This window comes from Caloenas nicobarica, chromosome 1 (assembly GCF_036013445.1).
Source record: "Caloenas nicobarica isolate bCalNic1 chromosome 1, bCalNic1.hap1, whole genome shotgun sequence".
NCBI lineage: Eukaryota > Metazoa > Chordata > Aves > Columbiformes > Columbidae > Caloenas > Caloenas nicobarica.
Genome location: NC_088245.1, coordinates 106,826,842 through 106,849,735, shown reverse-complemented (window position 1 = coordinate 106,849,735; position 22,894 = coordinate 106,826,842). Strand labels below are relative to the sequence as shown.

Below are 22,894 nucleotides of genomic sequence, written 5' to 3'. Positions count from 1 at the left end.
TTACTTCTGCCATGCTAGCAGGTATTTGTGAACTATAATATATTGTACAACTCCAAAAGAGGGGAGCAGAAAAAAAAGCACACTTGTTTGTGCTGTACTTCCAAAGGAGAGTGATTTCTTCATGAACAGTATTGAGGATCTTCTATTGGTTTATCCAGTAAATATTTAAGATTTTTCCTTCTGTTATGACAGATTGTCTGCAGAAGTGCAAAACCTATAGAAATGGCAGTAAAGGAAAAGATTTCTATGTTTTGCCATGTGGAGCCTGAGCAGGTCAGTACTTTAATATTTTATTTGTTATTATTTAAATGTGTGAAAGCTTCCAAATATTTCTGTTCATTTCTGTTTTCATCTTGAGACTGTTTCATTAATATGTAATTGTTTTTACATTTTTTATGTTGCTGTCATGTACACTATAACACTTGAAAATTATTGGGAGTTTATATGTCAAATTTTATGTCAAACAGCCATTAACAATTTAAGTGCACGTTATGCAAAAAGTTAATAAAAGGAATAGATTTGGAGTGCATAGTTAATTGCTATAGATAGTTTTGAAAAGTGTGCAGTTTAAATTTATGGTTGGTTATTGTCCATAAATCATCTCAGGTGCTTATAATGATGGGTGAACAAAGTGTGGTTAAAGCCAGGGGTTTTGCTTATGCCAATAGATCATCAAAGCCATGTGAACACTCTTACTGTGATAATATGTAATGGACTATTCATGCCATTTAAATGCTTAGAACATCTATTGTGTAGTTACAGATCCTTTATAATTCACGTGTGATTTTGGCCTTAATAGTTTCTGTGATTAATTGCTATTCAAATACTAATTTTGATAAATTAAATGCTCTTTAATATTTTTGCAAGTGAGAGCATTTTACTCTTCAATGTAACGGATGGTGTTAAAGGGAGAATAAATACCAACAGTTAAGTTGTGTTTCAAATATGTGTCAGTGTTGACTGACCTTTCTGCAGGTGTGTAAGAAAAATCTTTTTATAGTAAGATTCCAGATGAGGACATAGAGGGCAGTGTGGCCATTACTTCCCCGCCTTGTTTCCATCTTACTATTTGTGGAAGACAACATTCTTGAGTGAGCTTGTGGAAAACCCTTCAGAAATGCCGTTGTGGTTCCTCTCCAGCCAGAGAAAGACAAATGGAAGTTCAATTCAAATGAAAGTGGTGCGTGCGCTTTTCTGGCACATAAGCATTTACATACTCAGACCCCATCTGCAGTTATTATGTCAGTCTAACTGAACCAAGAGTCCTGTGTGGAACTGAACCTCCCTAAGAGCATCCTGGTAGGGAGGGAACTGTATTCATGGCACTGTTTTTTTTTTCCGAAGTTCAGCCTTTTAGGATAGAAGCTCAGTCACAGCTTTCATGAGAAATTGAGTATATGATCCTGGGCAGAGTGCTGCACTCTTTCTGTGCTGTTCTGGCTAGCTCAAATGTCTGTCCACAGCACCGTATCGTGTAATAAATATGAGTGTCCCTGCCAGTTAGACCCAGTGGACCGAACTGGGATGCTGCTGGGTGCCATACTGTCTTGCAGCCTTTTTTTTTTTTTTTTCTTTTTCTTCCTTTTCATGACTATATTCACCAGAATTCTGCAAAGCCATTCTGAAGTCTTCTGTGTGTCTTAAAATTAATTAACCACTTCTGAATTTTGGAAGACACTGGCCACTTGTCTATATATTCCCTAGACTGATCCTAGATTTCTTGCGAATGAAGGATTAGATGCATCATCAGTCTTATTCCTGGAGCTATGTGCAATGCCAGTAGAGAAGAAGCTACAGTTTTTGTGTCTGAAACAATGTTTTACAATCATCTCAAGGGGATCAATCTTTTCAGTCCACATTTCCCATTTATTTTCTGTTGTAGAATCACAGAATAGTTGAGGTTGGAAGGGAGGTTATCTGGGCCAACTCCCCTGCTGAAGCAGGACCACTTAGAGCCAGTTGCCATGGACCATTATTTAGGCAGCTTTTAGGCAAATTTAGCCCATTTCTCCAAGGATGGTGACTCTACAACCTCCTTGGGCAGCCTGTGTCAGTGCCTGGTCACCCTCACAGTGAAAAAGTGTTTCCTGGTGCTTAGAGGGAACCTCCTGTGTTTCAGTTTGTGCTCATTGATCTTGTTCTGTTACTGGGCACCGCTGAAGAGGGCCTGCCACCACCTTTGCATGTTTCTCTCAGGTATTTCTATACATTGATGAGATTTTTCTACCTCCACCCCCAAATCTTTTCTTTTCCAGGCTGAACAGTCCCTGCTCTCTCAGCCGTTCCTCATAGGAAAAATGTTCCAGTTGGTTAAACACCTTCGTGGACCTCTGTAGTCCATGGACTCTTCCCAGTATGTCTATGTCTCTCTTGTAGTGGGGAGCACAGAACTGGACCGCGGGCTTCAGGTGTGGCCTCACCAGTGCTGGATAGAGGGGAAGGATCACATCTCTCAGCCTGCTGGCAACATCCTCCTAATGCAGTCCAGGATACCGTTGGTTGGCTCATGTTCAATTGGTGTCCACCAGGATGCACAGGTCCTTTTCTGCCAAGCTGGTTTCCCGCTGGGTGGTCCCCAGCATCTACTGGTGCCTGGGGTTGCTCCTACCCATGTGCAGGACTTTGCACTTCCCCTTGTTGAACTTAATGAGGCTCCCGTCAGCCCATTTCTCCTGCCTCTTGGCAGGATGGCAGCACAACCCTCTGGTGTATCAGTCACTCCTGCCATGTTGGTGTCATCTGAAAACTTGCTGAAGGTGTGCTCTGCCCCATCATCTAGAATATTAATGAAAATGTTGAACAGGACTGGACCCAGTACTGACCCCTGTGGTACTCTGCTGGTTACTGGCTTTCAACTAGACTTAGTGCTGCTGCTGACCACCCTCTGGCCCTGGCCATTCTGCCAGTTTTCCTCACTGTCTGCTCATCCTGCCCATACATGAACAGATTGTCTATAAAGATCTTAAAGGAGACTGTGTTAAAAGCCTTCCTGAAGTCCAGGTAGACAATATCCACTGCTCTTCTCTCATCTACCAGGCCAGTCACTTCATCATAGTAGTTTATCATGTTGGTCAAGTATACTTCCCGGTCTTAATTCCATGCTGACTACTCCTGATGATTTTCTTGTCTTTTGTGTGCCTGGAAATGGTTTCCAGGACTGTCATAACTAGTCCATAAAGACCACATGCTATTTTGTCCACAGACTTCTTCTAAGTAGATTTTTTTTTTTTAATTTGTTTTTATCAAGTGAGTCCCCCCTCCTTGCTTCAATGTACGTACCATCAAAACAAAAGCAGTGTCTTCAGCTTGTTTTAGGATTATAACAGTCTCCATAGTCAGCACGGCTGTAACCTAGAGCAGCTAGTGATTCTTAATGTCAATATCCCTATGACATTGGCTCACAAGTTTGGAAGAACAGTTGGAAAAGCCATATTCCTACTCTTGGAGGGCTGTGGTTACCCTATTCTTTTTACAGTTGAATGAGCACATAGAGAGACATGGGGCAGAATGCATGTGTACATACTTATGTGATGAACAGAAATAACTCAAGGATAACTGAGTATCCTTTACTTCTCCTGTGTATCAAGGAAGAGAACACTTGTGCTCAGGATTCTGAACTCTGCAATCTTGTGTAAGCCAAGTGCAATGAACTTAACTGCCAGCAGCTTGGACATGGGTTATAAATGTGTCCTTAACTAAATGGTCCTTGAATTGCCTATACTCATTATTTAACTACATAACCTAATTCACTAAGAAAATTCTTTTAGGAGACTTTATTGCAAACTAATTGGGTCTGTTTTGTTAGGTCCCATTTGAGTTCTTTCTTTCCCAGTTAATATTCTTCAAGTGTATAAGAGAGACAGAAAAAATGTTAGCAAACATGACTGCTTGTGGGGCCAGATGTTTCCATTAAAACTGATGTGTTGATAGGCTTGACAAGCCATTTTTGTGTGATGAAACATGCTTTTACCTTTTGGGTAACTTTTTTCTTGTGTACAAAAAATAGAATGTATGTTTCCTATGAAAAATATTTAGATAAGCCTTTTATGTTATGCTTTTTTCTTGTTAGGTAATATTTATCCATGATGTTTCTTCCACTTACCGAGTACCAATCCTGTTGGAGGAGCAAGGCATCATTAAGTACTTTAAACAGAGGTTAAATTTACCTATTGATGACCAACCAAGTGATCTTCTAATGAAATGGAAGAAAATGGCTGACAGGTATTCTAACTCCTGCTGCTTTTTCTAGAAGTGTTTTAATTCAAGTTGGGTTTTCAGCTGCTGTGAAATCACCAAACTGGACTAGGATTGGTAACATACTGCTGATTAACACCTGTGAATAGTCTGGGTTTAAAAACATTGTCAGTTTTGAGATTTTAGATGATGTTTTGTAAAGTTAAGGAAAAAGCAAACGCTGTTAAAATATTTTCTTTGTGAAAATTGGTGTAATAACTGAGAAACTTGTTTTTGTCAGATACGAAAGGTTGCTGAAGGTGTGTTCCATAGCTCTCGTTGGCAAGTACACAAAACTAAGTGATTGCTATGCATCTGTCTTCAAGGCTCTGGAACACTCTGCGCTGGCAATTAATCACAAACTGGATTTAATGGTGAGGAAGTATCTGGATTTTGCTTTCAGGAATACTTTGAATATACTTTACTAGTTCCCATCACGTAAGGCAGTTTTAATTCATGTGGAAATTAGAAAATGAATTGTGCAGATAAATACAGACTGGCCTAGCACCTCATGTTTTTAAAGAAGTGTTTATGGATTTAATTACTTTATTTGGAACTAAACTTTTTTGAAAGGAATGCTGCAATTGCCTAAAACTGGATCTGATGAAAAAGCATACTTTACCTGCAAATTTATATTTACTGTCAAAGGTAGGTTTCAGTTGTTCTCATGAGACTGCTTATCATGTTAATGAGATTAGCTTAAAGAGAGGAGAAAACAGGTAAATTGGAAAGAGTTTAGTTTATCTTTAAAATCCAGTGCCAGAAGCTGTTGCTCTTCATTTCAGTTAATATTCTGAGAGCCATCGTATTTATTTTCAGCAGGATTCTAATTATATCAAAATTGGGCCATAAACTTAGTTTCTCCAAGGCAGTAGTTCCTCAAATATAGGACTATTTAGGGATCTAATTTGTCTCATGTTAATGAGAATAGAAAGTCGAACTGCACAGAGAAAAACTGTCACCAGCTTTCTCACTGGTGGAACTATCGGTTTCCTTTGCTGGGTTTTGTTGCCAGGAATGGCAAGTCTAGGGCAGAGAAGCAGTGTGGAAGTGTGTATTATTTTCACTTAAAGGGTACATGGGACATTTTATCAACGTGGAGTAGCAAAAGAGAAATAAATGCTTGTGAAATATCAACACAACATGCTGCTTTAGAGTGATTGATTAAATGATATAAGACAAATTGATCAAAGTGGTCATTTGCAGGCTGTACTGCACTCAATAGGTTTTGGTCTCTACCTGTCTCTGATCAAAACAAATTTGTATGTTTATGCACTTGGGTAACTGCTGATATAAAAAAATAGAAGATATTAGAGTAGAAAGTGGACAATTTACATGCAATCCACTCCTTGTCCCTTCATCACAATTTCAACAACAGAAATTTGCCACAATCATTCTGCTCTTTGCTTTCTAGCAATGCTCGGTCCATGTTTTGCCCATTAGCTCTCCAAATTGCTATCTTGATCTTGAATTCCTCATGCCTTAGGTTTGGTGCCAAAGAAGACTGTAGTGGTTTGTCCTTGGCTGGATGCTAGATGCCCCCCAAGCATCTCTATCACTTCCCTGTCAGCAGGACAGGGCAGGGAAAAAATAAGATGGAAAAGAACTCATGGATCAAGATAAAGGCAGTTTAATAAAGCAAAACAAAAGGCTGTGTGTGGAAGCAAAGGAAAACAAAATATTTATTTCCTGCTTCCTATCAGCAGGTGAGGTCCAGCTACTTCCCAGGAAGCAGGGCTTCAGTATCGGTACCACTTGCTCCGGAAGACAAATGTCGTAATAACGAATGCCCCTGTTCCCCCTCCCCCTTTTAGCTTTTATTGCTAAGTAGATGGCATATGGTATGGAATATCCCTTTGGTCAGTTTGGGTCAGCTGTCCTGGCTCTGTTCCCTCCCAAGATGATGCCCACCCCCAGTCTACTGGATGTGAGGGGGAAATGTTGAAGAGACAGGTTTGGTGCTATGAGAGCACTGCCCAGCAGGAGCCAAAACACTGCTGTGTTACCAACACCTTGCTAGCTACCAACACAAAGCACAGCACTATGGGCAAAATTAACTTCATCTCAGCCAGACCAAATAGCCAGTGATATTTCCAGTATCTTTTGGGAGTAGATGATAAGTTCCCTAAACCATGAACACTGAGTACTAAAGGAGTTTCTCATATCAGAAACCTGGTAGGAAATTTCAGTTTGCTTGAGAACACAGTGAAGTGGGTTGATTTATTCTCTGGGGAGCACAAAGAAGCCCTTCCTATTCAGAGAAAAGGAAAAAAAACCCACAAACCCAGAAACTGTGTATCTTAGTGTCCTTCTAGGTAAGGTATGCTGAATATTGAATAGTATAGAGACAAAGAACTGGTTGCTACCTATCATGTAAAACACCTAGGAAACCACTCAAGAAAACAAAATAATTTGATGTTTAGTAAGAGGAAATACTTTGCTACGTACTAAGGAACTTATGCATAGTGTTCACTGCTAAAAAGTATCTCTGAAATTATAAGGACTAAGCAGAATTCAAGTAAACTTTGTGTTTATGCGACTAAGAAGCCAGTTGGTAGGCATAATAGAAAATATAAAACCAAACCACCAGAAACTCAGCTTAGGGAAGAAATTGCTTATGTTTTAAGGCTTAAGCTGTCTCCTTTCATTTGAAGGGAAAGGGGAGGTGGTATAATGGAAGAAAAAAAATCTGCTTGTAGGAAATAGATAAGCTTTCCTCCACAATAAGTTTTCTTCCATGATATACATAGATATATAGTTGGGAAGTACTTGAACCAGTTAGACATACACAAGTCCATGGGACCAGACAAAATGCATCTCAGAGTGCTGAGGGAGCCATCTGGTGTCATCACGAGGCCACTTTTCCATCAGTTTTGAAGGGTTATGGCAATTGGGGGAAGTTTTTGATGACTACAAAAGGGCAAATGATGCACTAATCTTCAAAAAAGCCAAAAAAAGAGGTTCAGCCTCACCTCATTCCCTGGGAAGATTATGGAGCAAATACTCCAAAAAGTTGTTTCTGTGTGCGTGAAAAACAAGTAAGTGGAAACAGCCCGAATGAATCCCTGGAGATTTTCAGATCCTGACTGGAAATGGCCCTGAGCATCCTGCTCTAGTTTAACCTGCTTTGAGCAGGAGGTTGGGCTAGGGACCTCCCAAGGCCTTTTCCGACCTATATGATTCTATTACTCTAAATAGTGTTTTATACTGTTGGCTACATAGTGGGAAATTTTATGGAGTGTAAAATAACTTTACTTTTAGCAAAAAAAGTGAAAGGTGCCAAGTCTGCAAGTGTGTGGTTAGCTTTGTGTGCAGCTAGCCTTAAATTTGGTGGAGCTTTGGCATTAACAAGCTTGTGAATCGATGATTGCTGGAGCTCTGGTGCGGTGCTGAGATGTTAATAGGCAAGGGCTTCTGCTGTACTTACCTGCCTGTGCTAACCTCCTTTTTAGTGTTTCTGTCCAAAGGCTCTCTGTATAATCCTGTGTTCTGAAGGAACTGTTTGACACTGTATGCGGCATCCAGCTCGTAACCTAGTGTCTACATACCTGAAAGATGAAATGTTGATGCTGCTCAAAGTGATAAATGTGCTGGCTCAGTATGTTTGGCAAGGAAACCAAAATTAACTTCAACTGTAATTAGTTTCTCTTTCCAAACTCTCAGCATGATAAAGTGTCCTTTTAGTTTACCCTGTAGTATCCTACTAGTATAGAATAACAACATTTGTAAATAGTTATTGTTCTGTTTTATTTTTGATGCCTTCTAGAGTGGGGAAAAAACAGGAAATGTTTGCCAGGAGGCAATCATATCTAGAAAACTTTCATCAATCTTCTGGTTGATTGAATTTCTCTGCACACAAATGTGTTCTGTCATTTCAGATGATCTTGTTTTTATGGGGAATGGACTCTATAGGAGGATGCTGTTAATTATGTTATTCTGAGAAAAAGACTGACAAAACCAAGAATCAAACTCTGATCTTTTGCTTCCCCAGTGCAGTACACAGCTGCCCCACTCATTTGCTCTAGTGGTACCTCAGGAGCCTTGTTTATTAATGGCAGTAGAGATTCTATTATAATGCAATATTTCTGCTAGGACATAGATACTGAGTCTGCCTCCCTCTCTACAGTTGATGATTTCACATCAGTCCCCAGGAATGCCTTTCTCACAAGCTCATCAATGCAGGGTTATCCAGTCTGTGATAAGATTAGATAAACTGTGGCACCCAAAAGCTAAGAAATTGAACACCCTGGCCACATCTCATTTGGATGTCAGGGTAAGGTCAGCACCGCTCCTTTATTGGTGCCCTGATTTCCATAGGAAGAAAACCTGGCTACATAGATGTGGGCATTCTACCAAGTCTGCTTACCTGGAGAGCTGCAAAATGAGGACTGGAGGCAGGCAGAGCTTTGGAGCTCTGTGCAAAGAAAGGGGTGTGGATTACTGCAACTACAGAAAATGCTGAGTCTTCAGTGAAGTTGTTACGGGTTTGTTGGGAAATTCACTTGAAACTCTAAGAAATTTGTCTTAATGCTATTAAAAAGTTGGTTATATAGTGTCTGGTGCTCTTTCTGTGGAATAAATTACTGGTTTATTGCGTATTTTTCTTTATTAGTACATAGATTCAACAGAGCTTGAACGTTCTGCAGAAGCGGAGAACTCAGTTAAATATCACCAGGCATGGCACAAACTGTGCAAAGCAGAGTAAGTGACATGGGGTATTCTGTATCCCAAATGCAGACCATAGTGTCTATTTCATGCAGTGAAAAATGCTTCGGTAAATAATTTCTCAGTGCATCCAAACTTGCATTACTTACATAAGGGTATAGATGTGCATGGTTAATAACAAGCTTCAGACACAGCTAATTATAGTATCAACCTATATCCTCTAACTAGCTTTAACCTCTTTAGACAAGTTGCAGTTGTTTGATTGGGGTGGGTGTTGTATTTTGTTGTTGTTGGTTTTTTGATAGCTAGACTTCAGTTGTCAGATTTTTTCTTTGTCAACATGCATCATAGTGAAAAGTAGTTAGATAAAAGATTAGTAAATGCTGGTGACACTCTGCAAATGTGTCTGTTAAGAATAATTGCTGGGATTTCAATTTGTATTTGTAAAGGGATGTTGCTTGTTGTCAAAATGCATTCATTTCTTCAGTATTGCTTAGCAGACAAAGTTTTGGTGCTAAGATCCTAGAGGAGTGAATATGTAGCTCGTTTATTTCAGCAATATGCATTTAAATAGTAGGAATTTCACTGTGAAGGATGAGGTTAGTCAGCTGAGAGTTGGGGTGGGTAGATGAGACAAATCTCCAAATGTAGAGTTAAATTCTGTGTATTTTGAATGGTCATACAAAACATGCCATTCATGCATTGTGCTTGCTTTGTTGTAACCTCGAAAGTCATTCTTCAATTTGTATGGACTTCCTTTGCTGGCTTGGTTCTACATGTTGGTTGCTTTATATATGGCTGTCATTACAGTGGCATTCTTGTCCCAGGAGGGTTTGGAATTCGGGGAACAGAAGGCAAACTCCAAGCTATCTCCTGGGCAAGAACAAAGAAAAAACCTTTTCTTGGTAAGATCATTAAAATCAGAAATTATTGTGTTTTGGAGGTGTATAGCAAGCTAATTGATTTGATAGAAGAAACCCCAAAACAACAAACGCGCCCTAGGGAAGGATCCTGTCCTAGGGACGTACATGTGCTATTGTGATTATTTGCCTCGTAAAAAGTGCCCAGGGTCATAGTCATGTACTACATCAGTCATGTACTACATCTGTTGTATAAGGAAGGAAGAAAAAGGCTATCCCTACTCTGAAGGTTTTATTTACTAAATTCACATTTTTTGTGGAGAGTCTTTGCTTCTCAGTCTAATTAAATCAGCATCATTATAGATATGAATCAGAGTGCAGAAAACACATGTGTCTTTGGATACATTTGCTATATTAGATATTTTTGTTGATTTACTGGTGTATTTTATGATGGTAAAGTCTAAAGATGGCATTTGGCCTGTAAGTTAAGTGCTGTTTAAGTGCCTCTGAAGCTTTAGTTTCTGCTCCACATTTCTTACAATTTTATAAGTGACAACTTTGACTAGTTGCCAAAGCAAAATTTGAATCTGGATATACACAGGTTTTCAGCTTCTGTTTGTCTTTATTTTCTTACTGGTAAAATAGATGGGAGGGAAAAAAAATTGAAAGGCCTTAAAGCACATAATTATGGCACATGTATTTACAGTGTGCCAGATTTGAAGAGCGAGTTTTACACTGAGCAGCCATTTTTGTTTTAGCTTTTGGTAAGTCTGTGTATATACACTGGGTGCCAATATTTCTAAGCAGTCAAGTTTAAGACAGAGAAGCAAATACTTTGTCAGTCCTGGTCTTTGTGCTGTTAAATTCTGGGGTTTTTGTCTTCCCTTCTAGGAGTTTGCCTGGGAATGCAATTAGCAGTTGTGGAATTTGCAAGAAACTGTTTGAATTGGAAAGGTGAGCTCAATATGCTGGTGTCAATATGATTTGCTTAGAAGAAATCTTATTCTATATGTGAAATGTATATCTATTTTTGTAACTATTATATAGATGCTGTGATCATTAGGTACTTAGCTCTTGCAACACGATCATTTTCAGCTAGGCACTCTGTGCTACCTTGCTGTACAAGGGAGTAGGAACTCCTATTATGCAGATTGCTTGAAAGCTGCTTCTTGATCTAGGGAGTGTAGGAGAAAATGTTCTTACAGTTCACCTCTGCAGTCTCTTTCTGGAGTGTGCAGGTGGTGAGGAGGAAAAAAGTGAGAAGTGCTTTTCTCACTTGCTTTCATTAGTTGAAGTAGCTGAACCATAGCCATTGCAGTTATAGTATGAAGAAATTCAGCTCTTCTGCCACTAAGAGCTGAGAGGAAAAGGTTTGGGAAGTAGGAGATGGAGTGTGTGTGATTGAGGTCATGTGCTTCCTGTGGTTGCTTCAAAAGTGGTGCAGTATGTGTTTCAGCATACAAGATTGTAGCTTAAATGCAGGCAAGCTCTAAAAAGCCACAGAACTGTTATCATGAGTTTGTAGTGCATGTAGAACAATGGAAATGTACCATGTTTGTTTTGATCTTCTGTTACAGATGCAAATTCTACAGAATTTGACCCAGACACAAAAACCCCTGTTGTAAGTACTGATTTTTTTTTTCCCCTGCATGTTTTGTGAACATGCATTTTTTTGTTAAAAAGGGAGTTACCTCTGTGTCAGTTAAGGTCTATATGTTTTTACATGGCAGGACATGAAGAGGTGTTGGTATTGTTTAAAAAGGGATTTTCTTTTAATAGACCCTTGCTTTCACCTGCTTGCTTCTGTGGTTGGTCTTAGCTTTATTTTGGTAATTTTTCTAATAATTTCCTTGGCTGTGGACTGATGCTGGAAGTAGACAATAATTATTAGGTTGGCTTTAATAGAGGATAAAATATAGAGGGAAGCTGGAAAGTGTAGCACAAAGCTATTATCAAAAACCAAATATATATAAAAGGATAAGGATTATATGGAAAGCTGTCAAAAAAATTGTCTTTCCTTTATATGAACAGTGTAAATAACCACTACACCATTCCTCTCCTATGCATCTCACAGTCCTCCTTTTGAGAAAAATTTAAATGCTGTAGATAAGACAGGGTTCTCTGTATCACATGCCAATGGTCAAATTTTAGGGTAGAGTTCTTCCAGGTGTCTCCTAGTTCAGGGGAGTATGATATCACCTTGTCATAATAGTAAAACTTCAAAACTATCAGTAAGAGAGGGCTTTTAAGCAAATGAAGAAGGACAGAAAACTATGTGTGAGAAATAAGGTAGTAAATTGGTATAAGATGTAAGCATCTATTCTACTGGTAAATTAAGTGGGTTGCTCATAGTAACCTACTGTTTCTGTATCAATTTCCTTCAAAAGAGCTTTGTTGGGATTTGTAAGTAAAATATATTTTTTCCACATCTGCTTTAGTCTGAAATGTGCAAGTAGGAGGTTTTTAAAGCATTTGATCTGTTTGTAAAGGTTGTTTATATGCATTAGAGAGCTAATCTGGTTTGAACTTTTGAAGGTAAATTAGAGACCTTCAGAGTTTCAGTGTGAGACTTGCTGCTAAAACTTGGTAGGATTTGGAAGTGTCCTCAGGTGAACTTTGCATTTGGCATCAAATTTCTGGGTTTGCCATCATAAGAGGTCTCTTCCTTCACCCTCTTGAATGTATGTGAAGACGTACTGCTTCTCTGGAGGGGTCAGTTTCATAACAGCAATCTGTTGTAAAATGTGGATGATGTTGAAAGCTTACTGTAAATTTTTTGGGAAGCAAGAGGAATAGTACAGAAGACTGGTTCTGGAGTATCTTTCTTTGTAGGGCTTTTTAGTGCCAGTTTTATTTATCTTCTCATGACTGCATTTCAGCTAGTCACCTCAGGTACCTTTTCGGGATGCAGTTAGATCATCAGGAGGCAGTGAGTCACCCTTTGGAACTGAAAGTTTCTCTCCTTTATTCTAAAGGTTGTTCACAGTAGCTGGCTCCAGGATAGGGCTCCATACTTAGCTGAAATCATGAACATGGATGCTTGTCTGCTATACCTCTACCAGCAGCGTCTTCTGTTGTAGAAATTGTAGTGTGTATTGGTACAATATATCTAGGACAAAATTTTATTCCAAATAAATGTAACGGATGTTTTAATTGCAACAGCAACTGCTCCGTTCCTATATATGCTTAAGTATTCCCATTTGCAGGGAATAACAAAAGTACATAGTTATGTAAATATAATTTAAAATGAACATGTCATGTTACAGTCATCACACAGCATTGTTATATTGTTACTGAAAATACGTAATTTGGTTTTAAAAATTGGAACTCTTTATACCATGTAAATGTCATCTTATATAAATGACAAATCTGAAGTTAGAGGAGAATTGGATAGGATACACAAGGGAACAGTCCTCAAATGGAAAGATACATCGTTCCTTTTGTGTGTTTTAGAAACCGTTTGGTTTGAATTGTGCTACAGGTCAAAAAGAGAGCTCAGGTAAAGCAGGGTTTGTTAAGTGACACGTTCTCAAATGTAGTGTGAAACAGAAACAGGTAGTTCCGAACTAACTGCGAGGCAGCTTAGCTGGAAAGTGCAGCCAGTGAATGTGCAGGAAACACAGTACGAGACATACTTAGTTATATTTCAGATCTTTATTCTGTATGTTTTGAAATCGTAACAAATCTGTGGGTGTAGATGCATGTATGATGTTCACAAACACCAGGCTCCTCTTCTTTGAAGCAGTGATATTGATTCTTGCAGATGCCTTATGCTTCTGTACCGGTTATCTTTTTGATAATTGTCACGAACTCATCAAAGCTGACATTTCTGTCCTTATCTTTGTCCAGTGATTTAATTACATTATCAACTGAGGATGAATCCTGTTTTTATGAAAAAAACCACCAAAATTAAATAACTGGATTTCCACGACTCTTTCAGTCAGTAACAGTGTTACTTGAAGGTGCTACTGGGAGTGTTGTGTTCACCAGTTTTACTGGTTAAACTGATACAGTGTCTGCTATTGCCTGCCAAAAATGTTAACAAAGGTATGATAACTGTTCAAGAAGTATCAAATATTACTCAGACAGGTTACTTTGGTCTTGTGGGTAAATTTGGAGTTTAGGAAACAGAGCAGATGGAATAGCTGCAGCATGTACATAATCACCAATAAAAAATAATATGCATACCACCTTCTACTTTATTAGATACTCATTTGGGCCCTGCACACTCTGCTGGAAAATGTGTTAGTACTTTCATAAGGCTTTGAACCAAGACCTGAGAGTCTCTTTCCCCTCTCCTTTTCCTCTCTTTACTAGGAATACTGTGTTTGCTGTTGAAAACTTCTTGCTAATGACTAAAATCTAGTTATTAGCTCTTTTTAATTCTTGAGTCTGTTAAGCGTGCATGTAACATCCTGATGCAGTGAGTATTCTGGTAACATCTCTGATCAGCATAGTTAAACTATATAGAATGAGTTTAAATTTATAATTTAAATTTTTAAAATTTTTCTTTTTTTATACTTTGTCTATGTTTGTTTTGTAATGTTCTGTCCTACTTTTATGTTGATTTATTGTGGTGCCATATGTTTCTGCAAACACAGCAGATGCTTGCAAATGTCTGAAATCCAGACAGAAAACATCAGTATTGCTTTTTCTGAACACTTAATATCCACCAATCCCTAACATTCTATGATTCTGTGAAAATGGTGGTAAACAGTCTACAGCTAATAAAAAAGCATTCTATTTCTGAATTTGCAGTAACATTTCCTATTAATTTTTGGCAATTAGTTTTTGGCCTTTTTTTAACAGGAAAAAAGCCTTTCTGTTTTATTAGTTTGTTTGGTTTTTTTTTTTTTTTTAGTTAGGCACTTCATGTTAATGAAATGACTGAAATGGATTACTGTCATTCTCTAAATACTGTATTTTTCTCTTGAGGCGCAACTTCTTTCAGACCTTTAGGAAAAATTGCTCTTGTCAGCTATCTAAAACACAGAATTTAAGGATTTGTCTAGCAGAAGAATCTAAATGAAGTCCTAGTCCAGTTCAGGAGAAGTCTGTCAGAGAATATATATAAAATCAGAACCTAGGTTTTTCCAGCTACAGGAAACAGTTATTTCTCTCTCTAGCTTGGTGGCATCACTTTTCTTTGCTTGGCATCTTTCTGGTATGGCAGACTTTTATTTTGTGATCATGGCAATTTAATCTAGATAGAAATTGTCTCATGTCTCTTAGTTTTCAATTTATCCTGTTGTTTTACTTGATTTATAGATTTTTCTACATATATTTTCTAGATTCAGGATATATTATTTAGACTGAAACAAAAAATATTTAGTAAAACACATGCAATATTCCAGATGAAATGTGGCTTGCATAAAAAACCTCATGCAGAACAGCTGCTTAGATTTTTGCATTTTGTTTTGTAGGGCTTTGTTATCCACTCCCTACTCAGATATCTGTTTGGGGCTACTGTTCATTAATGTGGATGCAGTTTTGTAAGCTGACCCTTATCTAAGGATTACTTATGGAGTCAGTGAAACCATTTGGGCATAATAACCTGCCTTGCAGCACCAGTGGCCGTATTGCCTTTTCCTGTCCATTTCCGAGGAAGCACAGGGAATATAAGCAGAGAGCAACTCACCTTCAGGTACCGTGCAAATTGGTTCTGAAGGAGACTTTTCAGCCCAGCAATGGACAGTTCGGTGGTGCTACCCTCCTTTGAAGCATACTCAGTAAAATACTTCAGAAGGTTGTCTTTCTGTAAGTTTTCCATGTTTCTCAGATGTTTTCTTGGAGAAGAACTGGAAACAAAGCAGAGAGTAACAATCCTGTGCATGAGTATTTTTGAAATACATCTGACACTTTGTTCCTTGTTTTACTGACCATTTGAAATTATTACTATTTAACCTAGATGAAAAGAGAGGGTTTTTTCCCCGCATGAACAGTAAAATCATCATATTAGGTTGAAAGATTTGAAACACGCGATATGTTTAGGTTATGCTTACCTGACTCAAAATCCAGAGCTTTCAGATGTATCCAGCAGAAGTGACGGTCTCAGATTGGGGCAACCTTTATAGTTGCTTGTGTGCCTCACCCTAATTATGAAACCAGTATTTATTAATGTGTCACTGCACTAGTTTTATTGTGTTTTCAATAGTCTAATAAATACCAATAAATAGGATACTTGAGCTATAGAAATGAGTAATGTGTGTGGTTTTTTTTGGTTTTTTTTTTTTTTTTTTCAAATGTCCAAAATGCTTCAGCATCTACCACTGCAGGTGATGTAGGTTTACTTGGTTGTCTTTATAGGCCATCCTGGAGAGGTTTTATCTCCTAAATTTCTGTATTTTACACTTTAAGATCTGCCAAACCCACAAAAGCCTGAAACAGGCTCCTGGGGGGATATGCATAGCATATGTTATTGTAATGCACAAGAAACAGATATAAATCATTCCAAGGGGGAAACTCATTGATAATTAGAACTGCTAAATAATCTGTTTTAGCAGAGTCCCTCTTGTGCTAAAAACTGCTTACGTATTTTATATAGTAACAAATGTAACAAATCAATAAAAGCAATTGGAAGAGAAGCAGATTAGTGAAGCTTGGGAACTACCAAACTGATGTAGATGTTGCATTGTTCTACAATCTTAATCGGAAAAACTGTGTCAGTACTGATAGGATCTTGTGATGCCACTGTGTGGTTCAACTGAGTGCTCTCTTAAGACAAAAGTAGTGTACTTTTCTTTTGGTTCCTGCTGCTCTGAAAACTGAAGAGGGGGAAGAAAGGCACTGGTCAGGCAGTAGTTCTATTTCCTGTTATTTTTTAAGAAAAATGAAAAAAGACAAAAATTCAAAAGTTCAAATGTGTAGTTTGGCTGGGAAACTCTGAGGCAACCATAAAATATGCAGCTACTTATATCCCTTCTTATTTTGCTAAGCATTCAAATGCTCAAACTATACTCATCAAAGCCGATAATTTCTTCTGAAGTACATATAAAATTTCTTGGTCTACTTTGCTTTCCTTTGGTCCGCATCTATGTAAATTTGAACCTTTTTATTAGAAATAAAAGCTGAGATTGTCAAGTAATGATTTAACTCAGAATTAGACTTCCAAAGGAGAAGCAGGTGGCTGAAATAATGAGAAATGATACTACTGGCAACTGTCAATTAAAATAACACAAGTTATTGTACTATAGAAGAGCATTGTCTGCATTAGTAAAAAGTTTTGAGCATCATAAAAGGTTTTTATGTGATGAGGCAATTGCGACTTGTTCTGTTTTGAACAATAATGAATGCACAACTGAACGTGTCAATGTAGAGAGTTGCCTGCCAGGCTCAGTATCTGTGTCATTTTAGCTGTTAATCTGTTTCTACTGAGTATCATTACAACAAGGTTGCTCCACCTCGGTTCTGCGAAGGCACCCATGAGTACCTTTACATAGGAAGGAAGCCTTGTATAACCCTATATTGTTCTCTTTGGGGAATATTGATATCAATTATATTGGCATGTAAATGACTGCAAGTATTGTGGAGTTAAGATTTCAAATGCCTTGGAAAAAACAGTAGTCTCTGCATACAAAAAACAGAAGTTAGTGGCTTAATAATGTAACACAGGCGAAATTATGTTTTTAAAATTCTGTAGGGAAAAAATAATTCCTGAAGCTGAATATGTATGTGATGAAAACTTAAAGGAAATGAGACCTAGAATTTGGAAATATTAATAAGCTGTGATTTATAAGCTGTGTTTGAGAGATTTGAAGTTGCTATTAGATGTTTTCATTTAGGCTTAAATTAAAAACGTGTACTCTGGAGAACAAAAAAAAGACCTCTGGTATGGCAGTTATCTGTATTCACCAGACCATACCATTTACACTATCAAAATACTAATTTAAGATTTTGGCTTAAATTCCCCTTTAACACAGGTTAGATTTCAGTAGGGAAAATGAGGGAGGTACATGAGCAGTGATCACAGTCCATCAAGTTCTTGATCTCCTCTCAGTTGATTATTTGTAGGTCATGTTCCCATTATATATTCCTAAACTTTCTGCTTTACTTTCTAGCCTTTTGGGTAATAATGATAGGTAAATTGTTATTGTTCTTTGCAGGAAGGCAGCTGTTCGGAAGAGTAATGCCTTTGCTTGAGATTGGTGCTTAGTATGAGTTTTCTGTTGCAAATGAGAGTGTTAAAATTAACCCATTTAAAGGGAAACTGTGTAGTCTGCGAACTGCTAATGAACTGGATTCAATGGATGGCAGAAGAGTTATTTGTGTTTTTCCATAACCCTCATCTTCCTTTACTGTTAAATTTTGATTTTTTTGGATGACCCTTTTAATAATGTTGTTTGTCAATTTATTGCAACTACATCTAATACAGCCCTAGAAGAAAAAAAATCCAGAATAATTCTAATGTGTTTTTTTAAAATTTAAAAATAATTTTAATTGTGATACTTGTTCTTCATTACCTATTGCATCTTGTGTAGGATCATGAAGCTTCAGATTTTGCACTGGGTAAAATTAAAAGTGCATTTTCTATGAAGAAATTGTGCAGAAATAGATTTTGCCGGGAGGTGGCACTCTTATAACATGATTGTTTCTTGACGCCCACTTTTCCTATTCAGGATGTCAGTAACTTGAATGGAGTCAAAAATTTCTAAGGTTACCTAAGAAGCTAAAAAGGAATGTATGTCCCACTCATGCAAAAGCACCTCTTAAAATTCTGTGATTTTACTTATGCATGTAAAATAGCTAACGTAGCTTAGTAAGGAAATATATGTTGTGGATATTTAGTTTTGACATCAAAGCGTGTTGTTAATTTAGAAAGATTTTTTTTCATAAACCAGAAAAAAGTAATAAATATTATGATTTTCTTTTCTTCCAAGAAACATAACACATTTTAACAACCAAAGGGTTTGTATAAAAGAATGTCCTAGGAACCTGTTGGAATATTCTTATTCTGTTCAAATATCGTAATTTTTGAGGCTTCTATTCATGTGTCATTGGTGTTGAGTACTTTATTCCTCATTACATGGAGAGGAAATTCAGGGATAGGAACCAGTGTAGTATGGGATCTTGAAAGCACTTGGTAGCTTTTGCTTAACTCCTTAATCAACTCTGAGATCTAACTGATTTATGAGCATAATGGGTGATGTTGGTGTTAAAATTCAGTCCAAAATTCTGAGTTCTCCAGTAGGATTAGTGCCCAATCCCCTGAATTTCTTGTCGCCAAAATTTCCATCCTTCTAATTTCTCTTCTTTTTCACTAATTTCCTCTCAAAATAAATAATAATGCCCATGAATTATGTGTGTGAAAATATATACGTCACAGGGAACCATGCAATAAAAAGGTCAAAATGGCACCAAATAAATGTAATGGATGTTTTAATTGCAACAGCAACCTCTCAGTTCCTATATATGCTTATGTATTCCCATTTACAAGTAATAACAAGAAAAGTACATAGTTATGTAAATATAATTTAAAATGAACATGTCATGTTACAGTCATCACACAGCATTGTTATATTGTTACTGAAAATACATACTTTTGTTTTTAAATTGGAACTCTTTATACCATGGAAATGTCATCTTATATAAATGACAAATCTGAAGTTAGAGGAGAATTGGATAGGATACACAAGGGAACAGTCCTCAAATGGAAAGATACATCGTTCCTTTTGTGTGTTTTAGAAACCGTTTGGTTTGAATTGTGCTACAGGTCAAAAAGAGAGCTCAGGTAAAGCAGGGTTTGTTAAGTGACACGTTCTCAAATGTAGTGTGAAACAGAAACAGGTAGTTCCGAACTAACTGCGAGGCAGCTTAGCTGGAAAGTGCAGCCAGTGAATGTGCAGGAAAAAACAGTACGAGACATACTTAGTTATATTTCAGATCTTTATTCTGTATGTTTTGAAATCGTAACAAATCTGTGGGTGTAGATGCATGTATGATGTTCACAAACACCAGGCTCCTCTTCTTTGAAGCAGTGATATTGATTCTTGCAGATGCCTTATGCTTGTGTACCAGTTATCTTTTTGATAATTGTCACGAACTCATCAAAGCTGACGTTTCCGTCCTTATCTTTGTCCAACAATTTAATTACGTTATCAAGTGAGAATGAATCCTGTATTTAAAAGAGGAAAGAAAAAGAATGAAATAACTAGATTTCTACAACTCTTTTCCTATGAGGAATATTGCCAAGAAGTGATGCAGTCAGTAACAGTTGGTGTTACTTGAAGGTGTTACTGGGAGTGCTGTGTTCACCAGTTTTACTGGTTAAACTAGAAATACAATACGTTGCATCACCTACCAAAAATGTTAACAAAGGTACAATAACAATTTAAGAAGTATCAAATATTACTCAGACAGGTTACTTTGGTCTTGTGGGTAAATTTGGAGTTTAGGAAACAGAGCAGATGGAATAGCTGCAGCATGTACATAATCACCAATAAAAAATAATATGCATACCACCTTCTACTTTATTAGATACTTATTTGGGCCCCGCACACTCTGCTGGAAAATGTGTTAGTACTTTCATAAGGCTTTGAACCAAGACCTGAGAGTCTCTTTCCCCTCTCCTTTTCCTCTCTTTACTAGGAATACTGTGTTTGCTGTTGAAAACTTCTTGCTAGTGATTTAAACGTAGTTGAGGTTATTAGCTCCTTTTAATTGTCGAGTCTGTTAAGCATGCATGTAACACCCTGATGCAGTGAGTATTCTGGTAACATCACTGAGCAAGCTAGTTAAATAATAGAACACCAGTTTTGGTTTATAATTTAAATTTAAAAAATATTTTCTTGTTGTTGTTGCTGTGCCTTTTTTTTTTTTTTTAATTAGGCACCTCATGTTAATGAAATGACTAAAATGGATTACAGTTGTTCTCAAAATACTGGACAGCTTATTAGATTTTTGCATTTTGTTTTGTAGGGCTTTGTTATCCACTCCCTACTCAGATATCTGTTTGAGGCTACTGTTCATTAATGTGAATGCAGTTTTATAAGCTGACCCTTATCTAAGGATTACTTATGGAGTCAGTGAAACCATTTGGGTATAATAACCTGCCTTGCAGCACCAGTGGCCGTATTGCCTTTTCCCATCCATTTCCGAGGAAGCACAGGGAATATAAGCAGAGAGCAACTCACCTTCAGGTACTGTGCAAATTGGTTCTGAAGGAGACTTTTCAGCCCAGCAATGGACAGTGCAGTGGTATTACCCTCCTTTAAGGCATACTCAGTAAAATACTTCAGAAGGTTGTCATTCAGTAAATGTTCCATGTTTCTCAGATGTTTTCTTGGAGAAGAACTGGAAACAAAGCAGAGAGTAACAATCCTGTGCTTGAGTACTTTGAAATACATCTGACACCTTGTTCCTTAGTTTACTGGCCATATGAAATGCTTAATACTTAACCTAGATGAAAAGAGTTTTCTTTTTTTTTGTTTTTCTCCTGTAAACCTAGATCAGCTCCCCCTGACCTCCCCCCCACCCCCCCCCAAAAAAAAAGTTAGGTTGAAAGATTTGAAACACGCGATATGTTTAGGTTATGCTTACCTGACTCAAAATCCAGAGCTTTCAGATGTATCCAGCAGAAGTGTCAGTCTCAAACTGGGGCAACCTTTATAGTTGCTTGTGTGCCCCACCCTAATTATGAAACCAGCATTTGTCATTGAGTCACTGCACTAATTTTACTGTGTTTTCAATTGTCCAAGAAATAGGATACTTCTGCCATAGAAATGAGTAATTTATTTATTTATTTTTAAATTTTTTTTTAGTCTGTGAAATGCATCAGCATCCACCGCTGCAGTTGATGTAGGGTTTTTTGGTCTTTATACGCCATCCTGGAGAGGTTTTTTCTTCTAAATTTTTGTATGTTACCCTTCAAGGTGTACCACAACAACAGAAGTCTGAAGCAGGCTCGTATGGGAATATGTATAGTCTTTGTTATTATAATGGACTTTTGGAAAATGTATAAATTTGTATTAAAAAGATACCAATAAATAAAATATGACAAAGCTACTTGCCCTTTGTGTGAGTTGATAATTACCAATGCCAGTTCTTCAAATTTTGTGCTATTCCTTAGCATAGGGAATGATGAATTTCCTCTAGGATAAATGTTTAGTACTACTATTAAGAATCAAGACTCCATGAATAGAAAAATACTGATGAATTCTAAATGGGAAGGATGACTCTAAAGTTCTGAACAATGGTTCCTTCTTGGGAACACCTTCATAACTGAGTATCATGTTCTTACGGTTCGGAACTCGTGTTCCATTGATGGTCTACGGTGCGTTTTTGAGTGATATTCAGTCCGTGGTTGATACTTTGTAACCCAGCACTGCTGGCTTTGCAGCTGCTGAGTTGCTGGCTCTGGCTGTGGTTTCTACATGTGGTTTCTAGTCTGTTTCATGTCTGTTGTTACCATTTTTCTGTGCTTAGCTGCAGGCTTACTTTAGATATTTCACCCTGTGTATCACTTATTGAAAATCAATCATTGTTGCATCACTTGTAACGGTGAGCCAAGAGCTTTGTGGGTGTGTAGGAGATGGATGAGTTGGAAGGAGTGTTTTTGGAACTGCAGGTGTATGGGTCTAGGGTTCCATGATGGGTAATAAGGAGGTTTCCTGAGAAGACTAGGCAAGCTTTGCTAGATAAATCATGTACACCTTGCATTAGCAGCCTGCTTGCGTGTGTTTATACTAATTTCCCAAAGTGTCAAGGAGTATCAGAAGAGTCCTCCAGAGATCATATAATTTGTTCTTCCTTTTGCCCTAGAATGGGACCACTGGTATTTATGTTGGATGTCTGCTTAACGTATTCTTAAGTGCTTTAAATAATGGGGACATCACAACCTACTTATCTGGTCCATTCCTTATGGTTCGTTATCTTACTATTAGTCAGTATTCCTGATGTCCACATGTCCTGCTACACTTGTACCCTTTTCTTCTCCTGTCTCCAAAGATAGGGAGAACAGACCTATTGTCTTCTGTTCTGTCTTAAAACGGCCTTTAACATAGCAGAGAAATCCCCTGTCCTCCTTTTTTGGTTCAAAACTCCTTACTAATTTTGTCTTCCTTTGGGAGTCCTGCTTCTTGGATCTGCTCATCCTTTCTTGACTTTTGCCAGTTGGTTCCCATCCCGCTTGAGATGTTATG

General features: G+C 37.7%; 1 protein-coding gene and 1 long non-coding RNA gene across 8 annotated transcripts in view; one reads left to right on the top strand and one right to left on the bottom strand.

The window, feature by feature from the left end:
* The window catches only part of CTPS2 (CTP synthase 2), a 78,471-nt gene that overhangs the window by 11,801 nt on the left and 43,776 nt on the right, over window positions 1-22,894 (top strand). For all 7 annotated transcript variants that reach the window (XM_065627099.1, XM_065627098.1, XM_065627096.1 and 4 more), the window contains 7 exons: window positions 193-273; window positions 4,070-4,221; window positions 4,475-4,607; window positions 8,846-8,934; window positions 9,709-9,803; window positions 10,650-10,712; window positions 11,336-11,379. In XM_065627099.1, the coding sequence (XP_065483171.1) occupies window positions 193-273; window positions 4,070-4,221; window positions 4,475-4,607; window positions 8,846-8,934; window positions 9,709-9,803; window positions 10,650-10,712; window positions 11,336-11,379 (657 nt within the window). The remainder of the gene's footprint in view (window positions 1-192; window positions 274-4,069; window positions 4,222-4,474; window positions 4,608-8,845; window positions 8,935-9,708; window positions 9,804-10,649; window positions 10,713-11,335; window positions 11,380-22,894) is intronic.
* Window positions 19,627-21,340, bottom strand: LOC136003103 (uncharacterized). Its single transcript, XR_010608032.1, has 3 exons — window positions 21,294-21,340; window positions 20,888-21,047; window positions 19,627-19,869 (listed from the first exon to the last, which is right to left on the bottom strand). It is a non-coding gene; the product is annotated as an uncharacterized LOC136003103 (long non-coding RNA).